General features: G+C 40.0%; 2 protein-coding genes across 2 annotated transcripts; both read left to right on the top strand.

Annotated features, from left to right (window-relative positions):
- The first annotated feature begins 1650 nt into the window (after positions 1–1650).
- Positions 1651–7157, top strand: zgc:153675 (uncharacterized protein LOC768179 homolog). Its single transcript, XM_040004799.1, has 3 exons — positions 1651–1985; positions 4683–4773; positions 5627–7157. Exons 1-3 carry the CDS (start codon positions 1977–1979, stop codon positions 5911–5913), a joined length of 387 nt encoding a protein of 128 aa, XP_039860733.1. The 5' UTR covers positions 1651–1976; the 3' UTR covers positions 5914–7157.
- A 2680-nt stretch (positions 7158–9837) lies between these two features.
- Positions 9838–16387, top strand: hgh1 (HGH1 homolog (S. cerevisiae)). Its single transcript, XM_040004607.1, has 10 exons — positions 9838–10010; positions 11186–11308; positions 11406–11544; positions 11650–11787; positions 11895–12046; positions 12960–13060; positions 13245–13343; positions 14568–14659; positions 14756–14878; positions 15794–16387. The coding sequence occupies exons 2-10, from the start codon at positions 11199–11201 to the stop codon at positions 16013–16015; spliced, it is 1176 nt and encodes a 391-aa protein (XP_039860541.1). The 5' UTR covers positions 9838–10010; positions 11186–11198; the 3' UTR covers positions 16016–16387.
- Positions 16388–17376: the final 989 nt, after the last annotated feature.

Genomic DNA, 17376 nt, shown 5'->3' with positions numbered 1-17376 from the left:
TAGGCATATTTTTTACTGCTTACTTGGTGCAAATACATCTAATATACCATTATCGTTTATTAAAACGTCTAAAGTTCCCTACTTCCATGTTCCTGCTGTGGTTTTAATTCAACTCGCCAATATTTTCCACATCTTTAGACAGACTGTTCCACACTTGATATCCCTCACACGGGTCATAAACAATAAACCAACTTGTAGGCTATATTAAAGAAAAATCTTCCATATCTGTTGTCACATCTTTTACATTTTTTATATTGTAGAAATCTTGTTTTGGTGGCCTAAATAACATTATTTAGTTTTCTGAATGCATGTTTGCCTTTATTTTGTTACACTAAAAATAACATTTTGATTATTATGATATAAAAATGTATATTTAAAGCATCATATTATTAAACTGAAAACTAACCAATCCTCTGGCTTGTTTATGTGTACAACCCCTACCCATAATGAGCAGGTGCCACCCAATGCCAAACCTCTGGATACGCCCGTGACTGTGTAATTTATTTTGAAAATATTTTTGATTTTTTTTTTTTTTATTCTGTTCTCAGTAAATAAAGGCTGGTGTCAACATCACTATGTAGCACCTGACCCTTGATATCTGTAGCACCTTTTTATACCTTCACTTGACCATGTGACCATCTACAATCCTGCACGTGAACTGTTCTGTCAGTTTACATGTGAGTTTTCCTTTGAATCTACATAAAATCCACATTAGCCGCACAGAGGCATTACACAGAAACACAAACAACCAGCCGAGTTGTTGATGCTGGATCCGGAGCTGGATCCGGAGCTGAGCCCGAAACAGCAGTCCAAGGTGACTTCCGTTTTTCACAATAAAGGCCCAAACTTTAAAAGAACCCAACACCAGCCAGGGGTGGATAAAATGTTGACATTAAGATATTTAAACATTACATTTTACATTATTGAAAAGGTCGGAGCTTTACGGGATACAAGTTTCTGTAAATTAACGAACAACTGACCTAAACTGGGGGGAAACATCTCACAATCCCCTTCCACGAATTTCACCTAGTTAGTGGAAGTTTTTCAGACTTTATTGTTACTGCATTTCCTTTGTGGCATTTTTTTTTTTTTGGTATTCCAAATCTCAGTATAGCTCGGGACGTGCACTTTTCTTCTTGTGTGTAGGATAGGAGGCAAAATACAGAGACGTGTTAACCTGCAGGAGACCCATAATGAAAGCCAGGCTGTCTGTCTTAGAGTGCTGAGTTTCAGAAAGCTGAACAAATAATTTCATCAATGAGAGTGGCCTGGATGGACAGGATTAAAACGAGTGCATCAGAGAGACAGCTCAGGTAGAGCAGTTTGGGGGCAAAGTTTGTGAGACAAGGCTGAGATGGTGTGGACATGTGCACATACTGGACAAAGGATGCTGAAAATGGAGAGCAGGCAGGAAGACCACAGAGGAGGTTCGTGCATGTAGTGTAGGAGGACACTCAGATAGGAGAAGAGGAGGGTGCTAGAGGTAGCGTTAGAAGAAGGCAGATGGTACCCAAAGAGAGCAGCCAGAAGAAGAAGAAAAATGAGAAAGAAGTGTAAAAGTGGGGACACCTGCTCACCATTGACCTGCTCCGCCAATAAAATTAGTGCAAGCTTTTATTTTGAAGGTCTGCAAGGGCGGTCCAGCGGGCTGCTGTGTGTGGTTTGACTGTTTTTGTGGCGAAGGCGCCACGTCGGCAGAACCAGCAGGGTGAAAAGAGAGCTGTGCAGCGCTACCTGTAACTGTGTCCGCCAGGAGAAAGTGGAAAGCTGCACACTGATGCGGTAAAGGCTTGAAAACCCAGAGGAAGAAGAAAGAGAAGAAGAAGAGGCAATCAACAGTGAGAGCAGCAGCTTTCACGCACAAGCTGAGAAAAACTAATTAAATTAAAAAATAAAAAACAGCAGGAGAGGAAAAGAACGCTGCTAGAGTCTCAAGTTTCTCTGTCAGGTGTGTTCGTGGAGAAGCACTGGGAACAATGGTGAAGGTAAGAAGTCACCAGTATCCTTATTAATGTACAAACGTGTTTGGAAAAAGAGGGGGGGGGCAGTAAGTGGTTGAACAAAATGCGTTTGTGTTGAGCAGCTTAACCGGATGGAAGCTGGTTGGGGCTCCGTTAGTGATGATGTGGAACTTAAATACTGTAATAAGATATTTTTTTCCTCAGCAGCCTGACTTCCAGGAGAAACGTGTCGTTTTTTCTTCAGTAGCTTTAAAAGGAGGCGTCACGGCTTCCTGCAAATGTTACCCAAGCTCTGCTCCACTACTGCCACATGTCAAGTCAATTTTTTTTAAAAATAAAAGAAAGCGCACTGGATTTGGTTTTACAGACCGAGCAGAGGGCACATTAATCAAAAACGCATATTAAAATAGTAGCATTCACTTTAAACAAACTGTGTGGTGCACAAGAGGGTAAAAACAGAAGAGCAAGGGGGTGGAGTGAAGTATAATTTTATTATGAAAGAGTGCTGGATTAGATGCACTATTCACCACTGTGCAGAAGGAGTCGTTGTGTAAAGAAGTTAACACCACAGTGACACATGTCCACTATCAGCTGGATCAAGTGCTCCTGGCCAGTGTTGGTGTCACTGGTTAAGTGTTTCTCATACATAAAGCACAAGCTTGTATCAGTGTCTCGCCATCAGAAGAGAGAGGAACACAGTGTTCAGTGTTAGGAGCAAATTTAAACTCAAGAATATGTGCACACACAAAAAGACGCAGCTCTTCATAGCATGAGGTTTAGATAGCTCCGAGTATAGCAGATAATTACACGTTGGAGCATGACTCTGAGCCTAGTTGGCCAGATGCTGTTTCATTTGATATTCATCTAAGAACGCACAGAATAAAAAAATTTTTTTCTTTGTTTAAACTGATTACAAACTGAATCTGTGTTTTGCAGAATAATCAGCTGGAAGGTTAAACATGACCATCCACACTCTTACTGAATTCCTGTGAGCAAGGCTTCCAGTCTGTTTTACATTTAGGACACAATTAATAAGGGATTTGTTTTTCTTCTCCTAAACTTCACTTATTCAGACAGAAATCAGCATCAGCATTATCTAAGCACCCCTCAGAGAGAATCTAGCCTAACCCCACAGAAAAATCATCTGAATAATAGTAAAAAAAAATTCTGTAGTCAAGGTTTAATTCTTTCAGGCTTAATATATATAAAATGAAATGTACAGAAAGGGCAGTAAAATACATAGAAATCTTTAACAACTGCATAACACACATTCATTGTGTAGTCACTCACCACAAAATGACAAGGCAGGAAAAACCCTTAGTACCAGAGCCAGAATAATTCCTTGCATTTTCGTCCACAAAATAAATTTTTGTTTCCTAAAAGAAACTCAAAATTCTTAGATGTTAAATTAATTGTCCAGTGATTTAGAGTTACAGATAAAGTTTGCGAACATAAAACTAAAGGACAGATTTCAGAAAACATGTCTGTAGCTCTTAGACTGGGTCAAGCTCCAGAAAAACTTGATCCTTATGATTTCATTAATGTAACTGGATAGCATTACCCTCAGGAAAACACCACAGGTGTATTGAAAAGCTGAATTTCACCTCACCTCAGCCGGTCCTGGCAGGTGGTCATGGTTTCTTCCTGTTTAAAGGGAGTTTTTTCCCCCCACAGCTGTCACAACCTGCTTGCTCTTAGAGGATCGTTGGGTATTTCATATTTGCTTACACAAATTTTTATAAAAGGTCCATTTTGATGGGTAACTTTTTTTATGTTATATGTTTTTATTTATCTCATTACTATTATTTTTAAAATTACATTTATATATATATATATATATGTTTTTACTTTTATGTTACTTTTATTTTAATTAGACTTTACTTATTCCAACCGTTATGATCTAAAAGACATGAGTACTTCATCTTGTTCTGTCATGTTTCTTCATGATGAGTGAAAATAGAGAAACTTGAACCTATAAAGTGCCTCAAGGCGACTGTTATCGTGCACTTGTGATGTAAAAATAAAACTGAAGTAAATTTAATAGGTGTCTTTTTTTTAACCAGTGGTTTTTTTTTTTTTTTTATATGTTATTGTAATGAAAAAATATCAACAATAGCTGCAGGTTTATGTCTCAGGCTTTGTAAAGCTCCCACAGAGCCACACACAACTGATTCATCGCACTGAGGAACACAAAATATGACCAATAACCGGATGTATTTAAAATTCAGTGTCCCTCTTTTTTGTTGTGTAAGTACAAAGAGGCAAACTGAATAAAAGTGGCCTAAAAGAATCAGTGGGCATGTTGCAAATGTGACAGTTCAGTGTTATGAGCTTATATTAGTCACACTCCCACAAGAAGTATTATGCTGTGCTCATGACCAAAGTTTAAAACACTGAGGTCAGAATATGTAAGTAATCCCTGTGAGCTAAAAGCTTTGATTTCAGACTGCACTAAACACTCAGTCTGTTTTTTTTCTACCCTTGGATCTGAATTACATCATACAGATGCAGGAGTAGAGCTGTCTGACTTCTGTTTTTGAGCGACAGCCAATCAGAGGAAAGTTTGCTTATATCAATCAGAGCAGGCCCAGTATTAGATAAATAAGGACTCCACTGCGAGTCATGCGGAGCTGCCCGAGCAGGTGATCTGTACGGCTCAGTCTGAGGAGCACTGTGAAGCTCAGAGTAAAGACAAGCCTGGCTTTTTCTTGTGTTTTTCAGAATGTAAACAGTGTTAATGTGGAGCCCCAGCCTGGGACCAGCATGGCTGAATTCGACGAAGCCGAATCCACCAACAGCCAGTCTGCAGAGGGTAAGCGCAGAGCTCCCCGGTGTCTGGAACGCTGGAATATCATCGGGGAATATGGTGCAATCTGTGCTTACATGTTGACTGCTGCTATTTCAGAAACTGTTGGTTCATCAGGGACAATACAGTTGTTTGTGTAAGAACGGCTCCAGCTCCAGCTGGCTATTTGTGTCCCAACACTGAGACACTTTGCACCAGTTCAGTCGCCTACTGCCGCTTTCACTCGGCGTTACTGTTGTTAAGAAAGGCACATGGGACTTTCCGAGCAATCCCAGGTGTACTCCTTTTAAAACACCATTAATGTTAATAATAATACCAAGAGTTCAAATCAGCTGTTTGTTAATCACACAGCGCTACAGCTACTATAAAATATCAAAGATTGTAGATGAATTGAAGTCAGAAAAACACAACCAGATAACTAGTGAATTTGGTAAACATCTGCTGGATTGACAAGCAAAATATTTTCTCTGCATAATAATTACCATTGTTGACAAGTGAACTATTTAACTAGTTGGATGTTTTGGTTTATGACCAAATAGCTGAAAAACTGTCTGTAAAGCCATCAACAGAAAGCGAGCTGCTCTGTCCAGCATCGTTTTTAAGAGGTGCCCTCATTTGCTGCCTCCATGTGGTGAAAGATTTTGCTAAACTTTCCCTTTAAATACCGCCTCTCAGATCTGCCAGCAGGACTTCGGTGATCCTCTTCTCTGCTTTTGTAAACACATTTTTAGTGTTTCATCCAATGTCTTATAAAAATTTGGCGGTTCGGCTAATTGTGACCACATGATCGCCAAACTGATAACTTTAATTAATGAAAACAATCTCAAAATCATCAAGTTGTTTGTGTGATCATTTTCAGATTCTGGGAAAGAGCACGCGGCAGCTCCTCCTGGCATGGTGTGGCGAGTGACCGGTGGCCTCTTTAACGTCACCAAGGGCGTCGTTGGGGCCGCTGTGGGTGGAGTGGCCTGGGTTGGAGGCAAAAGCCTGGAGATCACAAAGTCCGCTGTGACCACAGTGCCCTCGATGGGGGTGGGGCTGGTGAAAGGCGGCGTGTCTGCCGTGGCCGGTGGCGTCTCCACCGTCGGCTCGACGGTAGCCAGTAAAGTGCCGTTCACAGGCAAGAGGAAAGACAAGGCCGAGTGAAGAGGAGGAGAAGGAGGAAGATGATGACGATGAAAATGAAAATGTTTGATGGACTTGCCCCACCTTGAGCCAACAGAGAGGCTATCAGCTGATCTCTCTCTGCCAATCAGACACCACAGTGCCTTTCTCGGTTCTCTCGTCAGCACCTATAGATTCAGTAGCACTACGATATCATGACATCCTTGAATTACCAGCAAGAAAGTCACCAAATCGCTTCATATGATCCTCGTCTGTCCTGGAGTGAGCTTTGTTCGTGGCTCCAGGCGGACTGCATGTACACCGGCACGTGGTGGACTTCATGATAAATACTTTTATCTGTTTACAATCCAGACTGAGGCTGTTCCAGTCCTCTTTCTGCTCTTCACTCTTTCCAATCTTTACAGACATTTGGTGAAATGTTTTCAAGTTCAAATGCTGATTTTTAGTCTTTATTTTGCAATGGTATTGAAGTTGTACTGAAGCCTGTGTGGCATGAAATGTGCGTGTTGAGAAAAATGTTTCAGCGTTGGAAACGCTCTTCAGAGGACAGTCTTGAGCTTTTGCAGCATCTGACCTTAATTCCTTGGAAGAGCCTGAGGCGTTGTTTTCCCCCATCCGCCTGAATCTGCATGTAGAGACACTTCTCTGTAAAGCACCACTGAGGATACAGTCACAACATACCAAGACTGCTCTCGGCTTTTTTCTTTTCCTTTTTTTCCCCACAGCCACGTTAGTGTGAAACGCTGGAGCAGATCTTTTTAAAGAAGGAAACTTTGAGCATTTGATTCATTGATGGTTGCGTAAGAAGAAAAGTAGTGCTTCTTCATGTCTGATTGGTCAAACCGCACCTTTAATAGAAGGTCATCACTGTTTAGTGCAGGTGAAGCTCATTAACATTTATCTGAAATATAAGCATTTCAATGCAACATCTGGAGCAAATGGAAGCTCTTGCTGATGGGTCTGAACTATGTGAATGTCTTATGTGTTCTTTTTTTTTTTCTTCTCCAGTATAATCAATAAAGTAGTTCATAAGGTCAAACGTGTTTAACATGCTGGCTGGAGTCTGTCCTGCTGCTTCGACATCGCAGAAACGTTGCTGTTCTTACAAAGAAGAGCACAAAAACATTATAACATCTATTTTGAGCTGCCATTACTTCTCTATTTCTACTCTGGGATTTTTTTTTTTTTTTACTGTGTTAAATCATCATCAGAAAGTCTCATATCCAGAAATGTTCTGCTGATTAAAGAGTAAATTTGTGTCTGGAGCCACTGTGGGCTTGATTTTAGTCTCAAGATGGACAAATCCATCTTACTTTTGAATGCATCAGAGTATTCTTCTTCTAAAAAATATTTAACTTTGATTCTCAGATTTACTAGTAAGATACCGGTAATCTGTTTTGCAGAAGAGACTGAGCCAAAGTCTTCAATTGTTCTCACAGTATTCCTAAGGTCATTGGAAACTGAAATAATTGAAGATAATTCAAACAGGAAATCTTGAAAAAATTAAACATTAGTACAACAGGGTGTATGACTCACTTTAACAGAACAGCCCAAACTGGTCCTGACCAGAATACAAAGAAGTGGGAGGCCACAGTGCAACAGAGGAAGAAGTCAGATACATCAGGCCCGGCGTTCACAAAGCTTCCCAGAACCAAGAGCAGCTCCAAGGAAGCAAATTCTAAGAATGCTTTCAGAGGTAATAATGATTTCTATGAATTTTCCTTTCAAGTTTGGATTAAATTCTGGCACAGATGTGTTATTCACAGGCTCATCTCAGCCTTTAAAAGAGCACTTCAGGTGAAAAGCTGGAGGAGGTGTTTCCAAAGGAAGGAGAGGAAAAACACAGAGCAGGTCTCCCCTCCAAGTGTGGAAGTATAGATTATACACAATTCACGTAATCCTTTAGTCAATGGGTTTAACTTTTAGATCAGGGTTGTTAGAATAATTTTACACTGTGGACCACTTACAGCCCAGTTTTATCTTTAGCTGTCTCGAACATTGAAACTGTTGTTGAACATGAAGGTTTTCAAGTTATTGGGTTTACATAGAGAATGACACACTCAAGCATGCAAACGCTACCAAAAGCACAACCTTCTTGGAGGTAATAACCTATAAAATACACATCCTAATTGTTCCTTTCAGTGTAAAGACTTTAACTACACATTGAATACATGTCATAAAGTGGCTGATTAAAGGGAAAATTTGAGAGCAGACACTGGACAGAGAAGAAAAAGGGAGAGATAACTAAATTTCAGGTGTTTGGACGAAAAACAAACATGTGACATGCTGAGCTGCCACGCGTGCAGGAGAAATGTGATGGTCTGAGGAGCTTCGATGCTGGCAGATTAGTAAAACAGATCTTGATCACAAATCGGTCAATTATCGCTCAAAGTGATGGCTCGGCTGGAGAAAGTTTCCTACATGAACCGGACAACAAGCCAAAGGACACCCCAGAACTGCGCAGGAGCTATTCAGGGAAGAAGCTGTCAGCCGGATTTCTGTTACAGTGGCCAGAACAGTCACTGAATTTCAATCCCGCTGAACTATTTACAATCAAAAGGTAATTTTATAGCACTGCTGGCTGACAAACTTAATTCTGCAAACTTTTAACATTTAATTCAGCCATCAAATAGAAATAATAAGTTATAAGTCAGATCATAGAGCCATCTTTTTTTTTTTACATCCATGGTTAATTTGCAGTTTATTACCAGTGCAAGACTTAAAGTTTAAGTCACGAGTTTAACTCATATTAGAGATGAAGTGGCTCAACAGAAGGTCAGTGCATGAGATTTTCTTTACACACAGGACAGAAACACAGGTGAGTATTTCATCTGTGTGTGTCAGTGTTTTCTGAAAGAGCATGCTTACTTCAAAGATCTAAATAATTAATAACATAACTTAATAAATAATCAGCGCTTCTTGTGATAAGTCTTAGATGATATTTAAATGGTTAAAATTCTGTTGTTTTATTCAAAATTTTTATTTCATTAACTGATAGTGGAAACAATACTATAGAAATGAAGTTTTTTGTTGTTGTTTTTTAATAAAGAAAATGATATATAGTTTTCATATATTTTGTACATTTGCAGGTAATGTAGTTGAAAATGTCCTAAACTATTAAGGGTAGGACCCCCTAGACCAGGGATGTCGAACTCCAGGCCTCGAGGGCCGGTGTCCTGCAGGTTTTAGATCTCACCCTGGGTCTGCACACCTGAATCAAATGATTAGTTCATTACCAGGCCTCTGGAGAACTTCAGGACATGTTGAGGAGGTAATTTAGACATTTAAATCAGCTGTGTTGGATCAAGAACACATCTAAAACCTGCAGGACACCGGCCCTCGAGGCCTGGAGTTTGACACCTGTGCCCTAGACACTCTGTCAAATTAATGTTCCCACTCCTATCCAAATTAAACATGAACTTTTGAACCTGTTGACTGTTTGATGTTGTTTTTGTAATTTTTCTGCTTTTTTTTCTATGGATGACATAATTAATTAATAAACTGTTTAAATTATTTTTTTATTTTAAAATTAATTTATAAACCACTTTGTTACTATTTCATATCATAGGTTGTGAGATTTTTTTTTCTTTACATAAGAAATAATTAAGGTTTAAGGCAGGCAGGTAGAAATATATGGAGGAACATAAGTGCTAAAATGAAATAAATACTAAATTAGTAATTAAACGTGTCATTAACTAATTACAATTGGAAATTATTATCTAAATATTCCATATTTAAATAAAATTCCATACATTTTTCATGCACAACATTCAAAAAATTATGTATTCATTCCTTTTTTTTAATCACACATTTAATTAAATATTTAATCATGTATTTAATGTTGGCACTCGTGGCCCTCCAGTTTCCTGCATGAAGGAATTGAAGTAAAATTTGTGGCAGCTCATGTAGTGAACACCAGGGGGCGGTAAATCCCAGCAGGGGGATTTAAAGCTGCTGAAAACGGTTAGAAGAAGAACAAAGATCGGCTGTGGTGTCCACATGTTCCTAAGCTGTTTCTGTTTATTACACATGACATCTGATGTTAGAGGAATAAAACAAGAAGAGGAACAAAAAGAAGTACAAAGCGACATGAAAGCCTCCTCTTTAGAGAGTTAAAGGTAAGATAAGAGCAAGAGTTTTAAGAGGAGACACGCTGAGGTTTCACAGCATCTGACAAGGCTGTGCTGAAAGGCTCCTGTGTGTACAAAAGACAGTAGACTTTCTGAAGTGTTTAGCGCTGTACTACTCGAAACGTGTCTTATTACTAAGTAATTCCTAAAAAATCCAATTCCGGAATAACTGTAACTGTTCTAAATGTAAATAAAACAGTGTGCAGTAATTTCCAGAGTTTCAGAAACCCAGATTTAATTCAGCTTTGAACCCAGAGAACATATCAGATCTTTAAACTGGAAAAATGTCCGTTTTAAATAAAACTATTATCTCGTTTTGTCGCTGCTGGACTTTCTAGAGAGGATTTTCCTCCCATTGTTGCCTGATTCTAGCTGTTCAATCATCCTGGGTCTGCTTGTCATCATTTTGTGTTTCATGATATGCCATGATTTCATGATAAGCATTGTCTTTCTGAGATGTACAAGCTCTTCTCTGAAAAACATGCCTGTGGTTTTTAAATGTGTATATACCTTTTAGCATTGATGGTGCCTTTCCAGATGTGTCAGCTGCTGGAACTAATGCACTTCCACAGTTTCCTTAGTATTTTGGATGCAGTGTCCATGTTTTTCAAAAATAAATTTCAAATTTTGATTTGTCTGGCCACAGTTTTCCACTTCTCTTCAGTCACTTTTAAGCTTTGGCTCAGAGAAGACGGCAGTGTTTCTGGATCATGTTCACATATGGTTTCTTCTTTGCATGATGGAGCTTTAACCTACATTTGTGTCTGAAACAATGAGCTGTGTTCGCAGATAATAATTTGGAAGTGTTCCTGAGCCCATGCAGCGATTTTTATGGCAGAATCAGGTCTGTTTTTAATGCAGTGCAGCCTCAGGGCCTGAAGATCACAGTGTTGTGCACAGAGCCTTCTCCAGATTCCTTGAATAGTTGAAAAGATATTATGTGCTGCAGATGATGAGATATTCACAGTCCTTTCAATGTCATACTTAAGAACATTATTTTTGAAATTGAGCCGCAGTTAGTAGATGCAGTTTTTGCAGACTGATGATCATCTTTAGTTCTGAGAAACTCTGTCTCTTTAACGTGCTCATTTTTATACCCAATCATGTTACTGACCTGGGTTTAGAGCCGTATGTGTGGTTAAGGTTTTGTTTCTGTTGATCAGACACTGTTTGAAGATGCTGAGTGATTCTGAGGTTGCAGAGCTGCTTTCCTTCCTGACTCCCAGCACACGTCCAGATGTCAAAGGTCAGGCCACTGAGTACATCCTGGGACTGTCTGGAAACAGGTGGGAGGATTATTTAAAGTGACTTCTGCCATAAATGTAGTAAATATGTACATATTTCCATCTTTTTACTTTCTTTTTCCCCTGTGTTTGATGTCAGGGATGGCTGCCGCTTTCTCCACTCTAAACCTGATCTAATTGCTGCCCTGTTTGCCCTGACCTCTGACCCTTCCATTGCCATAGTGAAGGACTGCTACCACATCTTTATCAACCTGTCAGCCGATGAGACTCTTCATCAGGTAGTGGACTGGAGCGCAGCCCTTGAAAACTTTGTGTGTTCACTTTATTTCCTTTTCTAAAACAAACATGTAACGGGCGTTTGCTGGTTGTTGTGTGTCCCTCAGGTTTTGGTGAAAGATGTCAAAGTTGTCCCCGTGTTGTTTAAGAACCTTCTGGACCCCGAGTACCTGTTCTCCGATCAGATCTGCACCATCCTGTCAAATCTGACGCGACACGAGAAAACCTGCAAGATTTTATTCAAGGTGCGTCCAGTCAGAGTGCTTCATTTTAGGACTGAATTCATAATCATTCTAGCTTTACCGTCATGTTAATCTCCTCCTCATGGATAATGAGAGACAAACTGTTTCAGGTGCTGCAGGAGGACGTCGGTATGGCGCAGCTTGTTCAGATCTTCTGTACTGAAGGTTACAATAAGAACGCTAAACTGCACTACCTGGGTCCTCTGCTGTCCAACCTGACGCAGCTGCCTGAGGCCAGAAACTACTTGATGGACAAGGACAGGTGACTGACTTCACTGCTGGTCAAGAGCTCAGAGACAGAGTTGGGGAGACTCGATCATACACAGCTTTTTCTCTGAATATTAGCCTTTCAGGTCACTGAAATATCACTCTTTGGAAAACAGCTGACTTGGCTGATATCCTCGTCTCCTCTTTCCTCCATCCTCCTGCCTGTGACACACAAATTGCTCTTGCTGCGTCATCTTGTTTGTATTGACATTCGACTGATTCGACTGGGACATAATGTTAAAATTACACTTTTGTTTCTGAACACGTCTGAGGATGCGTCTCATCAGTTTTATAAATTGATGGTCAGGAAAATGTGCTTAAATATCTTTACATTAAAAGAAAGGAGAACACTTTACCAGGTCATCGGGCGTTAGTTGTAGTTCTCTGGCCTGCTTGAGAGACTTCTTTTGCCCATGAGCTAAAATGAGTTAGGCACCCTGCTTTATAACACTGACATGCTTTGTTTTTGGAGAACAAAGCAGGATAATCTGGTTTAAAAGAATAGGTGTGTATGTGTAAATAAGAACCCAGTTTTATTAAAACTGTAAGTACATTTTTTCCACCTACATGTCCAAAAGTAAAATGAAGTCAAGGAGAACTTCAAGCACCTCCTGCATTGCCCCACAGGGGACTAAATGTTTACAGAAGAGGCGTTCTGACCCGAGAATAACGCTGACCTGGGACAGGCTTTGCTTTCTGATTTGCACTTGCTATACCGACAACATCTTAGATCTATGAGAGGAGCTTTCACATGCTGAGGCTTGTTGGAAATTAAATTACTGGCAAAATGTGGTTCATGACTGGAAGAAATGACTGGAGGTGCATGTTCACAGTCAATTCTCTTAAAATTACACACTGCCATGCTTTGACCCTGCAGCATGCACTAATGATGTTTGGGTGTGTTTCAGGTGTGTAGTCCAGAGGTTGCTGCCCTTCACTCAGTACCAGTCATCTGTGGTGAGGAGGGGCGGAGTCATAGGCACCCTGCGCAACTGTTGCTTTGACCACGGTGAGACACACATTATTGAAGTTTAGGCTAAAGTCACCGTAGATAAAAAGAGTTAATTGGAGCCTCGGCCACAGTTTTTACAGTGGAGGTTTAGATTTCTGGTTTAGGGTTAGAGTTTAACCTCAGTGATGTCGCCTCCACAACACCAGATTTGTTGTACCTCAAACCTCTGTTCACTCTGCAGCTCATCACGAGTGGTTGCTAAGCGATGCTGTGGATATCCTGCCTTTCCTCCTGCTGCCGCTGGCCGGTCCAGAGGAGCTGACAGGAGGAAACGGGGTGTGTTAAAGTAATATCACTTTATATAGGGGTGTGCATCAATCAGTTTATCCAAAATAAATTAACGCTGCATAAGAAAGCAACTCTGTCAAACTTGGTTGCATGTTCCATTTCTGTAAACACACAATTTGCAGATTATTTTGACTCAATTACACAACCTGCTATATGAATAAGAATAATACAATTTTTAATTAAGTTTATTTATATAGTTTTTATTAAAACCAGGGATACAGAAAGGTTTTAAATAATAAATGTAAACTTCCTGTGTAAATTATATAGAAAAAGAACAATTAAAAGAAGATACTGACATGCAGGGCAGTGATCCTCTCCACTTTTAGTTTAAAAAATGAGAAGTAACTGGAACATTCACTACTGAAAAAGAGACGCTACCAAAAACATGACGTGAGATTGATATGTGACAAGATGTTTAATTAATTTAATAGCCAAAATGTGAAAATCACTCACTCATGAAGTTGCCAATGTTGTTTATCTGCTAGTGGCACAGGTTTGGTATTTTTGTTGCCCCGTTGTTGTTATAACCTGATCACTGGGTTTGAGCTTCTGCTGCAGCTCAACACTCAACACAGTGCTAACACACTGGTGCAAAATACCACACAGCAGCTTCAGAGGTGGTTTCTGGTCTGAAACCAGCTCCACACATGCTGATGAAAAAAAGACTCTTTCCTTGCAAAAAGCTAACATCCAGATGGCTCTAAATAAATTGGACTTCACCATGCAGTGCTTAGACTTGACTAAAATGATAAATAAGTGGTTTTTGGGAGAGACAGAGGGACACTGAGAAGTTGTTGGAAGGATGACCCAGAGACATGAAAGGTAAAAGCTTTACAGTTTACATACCGTGAGTATTCTAGGGTCCCCTTGGGTCCATGGGATGTGAATCTTTTTTTTTTGTGTGGGCATCTGCTGTGTGCCATCCTGTGAAGAGACATAACAATGCACCGTGTATCTTGAAGTGGACTTTAATAAATAGCACTACTTATCCTTGGTGTCTGCAACTTTCTGCATTCTCAGCCGTGCATAATCCCTGCATCAGTGAGATTGTCATGATGGTTTAACCCCTCAAATATGATTAGAGTCTGGGAATAGATGAGCTGAGAGCCACAGACAGCATCATATAATATTGAGAAAGAAGGACTAAGAGACTATTATTTTATTAAATCCATTTACTGCTAGTTGAGACTCTAACAGAACCTAATTTACGGTCCAGGCCTGCCTGTCGACCTGCAGTACCTCCCCGAGGACAAGAAGCGAGAGGAAGACCCAGACATCCGAAAGATGCTCCTGGAAACGCTCTTACTGGTACAAAACCACAAACATTCGGAAACAAACACACGCACACAGATTAGGTAATTATGTTTTTATGTCAAGCTCCTCACTGCTTGTCTCTCTATGTAGCTGACTGCAACTAAAGCCGGCCGGCAGACGCTGAAAGAGAAGAATGTTTATCCAATCATGAGAGAGTTCCACCGCTGGGAGAAGGACGCCCACGTTACAGCGGCCTGTGAGAAACTGGTCCAGGTAGGAAAGATCTAGATGTTTGGTTATTGTCTAAACTGGAAAACTAACACCTGAGGGGCACACTGTGAAGCAAGATTAAAGAGGGCTTAAAGTTGGGGTGTCCTATGTCACAGAGGTGGCTCTCTTTTTACCTAAATAACCACGGTAACTTGTGCTGAACACAAACCCTGTTGGGAGCAGTTTATGATCAGGGTTTTAGTACCTTACTAAAACAACTGAATGTGTGTGTGTGTGTGTGTGTGTGTGTGTGTGTGTGTGTGTGTGTGTGTGTGTGTGTGTGTGTGTGTGTGTGTGTGTGTGTGTGTCACAGGAATTTGCATTTATTAATGCAGAAAATGTATAAATGTTGTCATTCGTGATTCTAATCTGCTGCGACTAACACACCAAGAATAGCTTTCCAGTCAACACAACTGATATGCTTTGATCTTTATTAGCCTACGAGACGGTAACCTTTTGTCTCTTTTGTGAGAGTGCTGATTTTACTTATATTATTTATGTTCTTTATAGACTTTTAATCTGCATTTTATCATCATCTGATTGGAGTAGATGACACTCATAGGGATCATTTTGTGTGGAAGGATGAGCTGTGAATTGCCCATTTTTATTTCAACATGCTCGGAGCCTGAAATGGAAAATTTGGCTTAATAAATACAGCTAATAGTCACCGTCGTGATACATGTCAACCCTGGCTGTGTTGAACTTTATACCTCTCAGAATAACTAAAAGTCAGTAAAAATGTAATAGTAAACATTTATTAATTATAGTTTTGGACTTATGAATAAAAACCAAACCTATTCTATTCTTGTTCCTGTGTTGTTTCAAAGCAGGAAGTCAGTGATGTGCTTTTCTTTATTCATGTCATGTAAGTAAAGGGGGATGTGAAGGTGTAATGCGACTGCATCTTAACTCACCCAGGTGCTGATAGGAGATGAGCCGGAGGAGGGCATGGAGAACCTGATGGAGGTAGAAATCCCTCAGGATGTGGAGGAGAAACTAAAGGAGGCCGATGCCAAAGAGCAGGAAGAGCTGGAGAAAGAGGAGGAGAAGAGGAAACAAGCGGAAGAGGAGGCCGAGAAAAAGAAGAAGAGTGATTCTGAGCAGACAGACAGAGAACAGGAGAGTGGACTGATAAAGTGAAATCTATTTTAGGCTTTTTGTCATTCAGATAGAAGCACTGCTTCAATGTGGCTGACTCAGGTGTAACAGGAAAGAGATGCTGCGCAGTCACGTGGAGTCGGTGCTGAGGACAGTGGAAGAGAAATTACTCTTTTACCGCATCAGTGAAGCTGATCAGCTTATTTTGCTGATTAAACCACAAAGAACATGAGGGGAAAAAGCTTGAATCTGATCTGACGACAGTACAAGAATCTCTTTAAACATCGAGTCATTTTCATGTGTATTAAACTTGATTTATTTTCTCTCTGCTTTATAAAAAGTGATGAGAAGATTGAAAAGAGTGCTCCAAGAAAGGAGACGTGTTCAAATAAATGTACGCCATCATAACTTTTACACTAGAGTGGCTGTTGGTTTTATTGCTAACACTTTGTAAAATTTCTCACAACCACACTATGACATCAAAGACGTTCATCAGTATTTATGAGAAAATTACAGGCTTTGTTTGAAATGACCAGACTTTGAAACAAAGTTCAGTATGTAGGACCTGGACAGTGAATTTGTTTATAAGGATGGAGTTCCTGTGGCCCCAAAGAACCACATGGGCCTGCCTTCCTGTGTGGCCTGCACCAGCAGGCAAGGCCAAAGGGACTTGGGCCATCATTGATTGACCGGTGGTCAGAGGTGGAGGCCCTGGCAGTCCAATCCTGTGCTGCCAAAACTGGCAATTTAAACGCTTTAACAAAATGATTTTATTGCTTTTATTTGCACATAAAGTCACACCGTTAAAGTAAATGACAGTCTGTTGAAATGCGGCTGCTTCACTTCCTGTTGTAATACAAATCCAACAGACATGTTTATAACCTTTTTATTCTGTTTTCCTCTTTATTTATTCATAAGAAAAAGTCTTTATAAAAAGATCTATTCATCCTCACTAGCTTGAGATAAACAGCCATTTCCCCTCAGAGGCTTTTCTTTTTTTTAATGTTAATGAATGACCAGCAGAGGGTGTCAGAACACGTACAGCCTCTGTCATTCCTCCACAGTGACTTGGATCCAAAACCACTAAAATCCCTCCGTGTGCTCGCTTCTGCAAAAGTTTATTTTTAACTTGAAAATAAACAGACAGAAATTTAAGCAATGTCAAACTTAAGAAAGAAAAACACTCAAAGTAAGAACCAGCAGAAGATGGATGGATGGGAGTAAAATCACGTCCTAACTCTTGTATTTTGTAGCCTCTATCTATTTATTAGTTTGATATGTTCGGTCTCTCGATAGTGTATTGGCTTCTTGTGAAAACATAAAGAGGATATAGCCGCAGTAATTTCAATAGTAACGGGAATTTGGTTGAGACACATCAGATAAAAAACAGGAAGAAAAACAGC

The sequence above is a fragment of the Simochromis diagramma genome, unplaced genomic scaffold (assembly GCF_900408965.1).
Source record: "Simochromis diagramma unplaced genomic scaffold, fSimDia1.1 OVJJ01000320.1, whole genome shotgun sequence".
Taxonomy (NCBI): Eukaryota; Metazoa; Chordata; class Actinopteri; order Cichliformes; family Cichlidae; genus Simochromis; species Simochromis diagramma.
The sequence above is the reverse complement of the archived record's forward strand: the minus strand, read 5'-3'. Positions and strand labels throughout refer to the sequence as shown.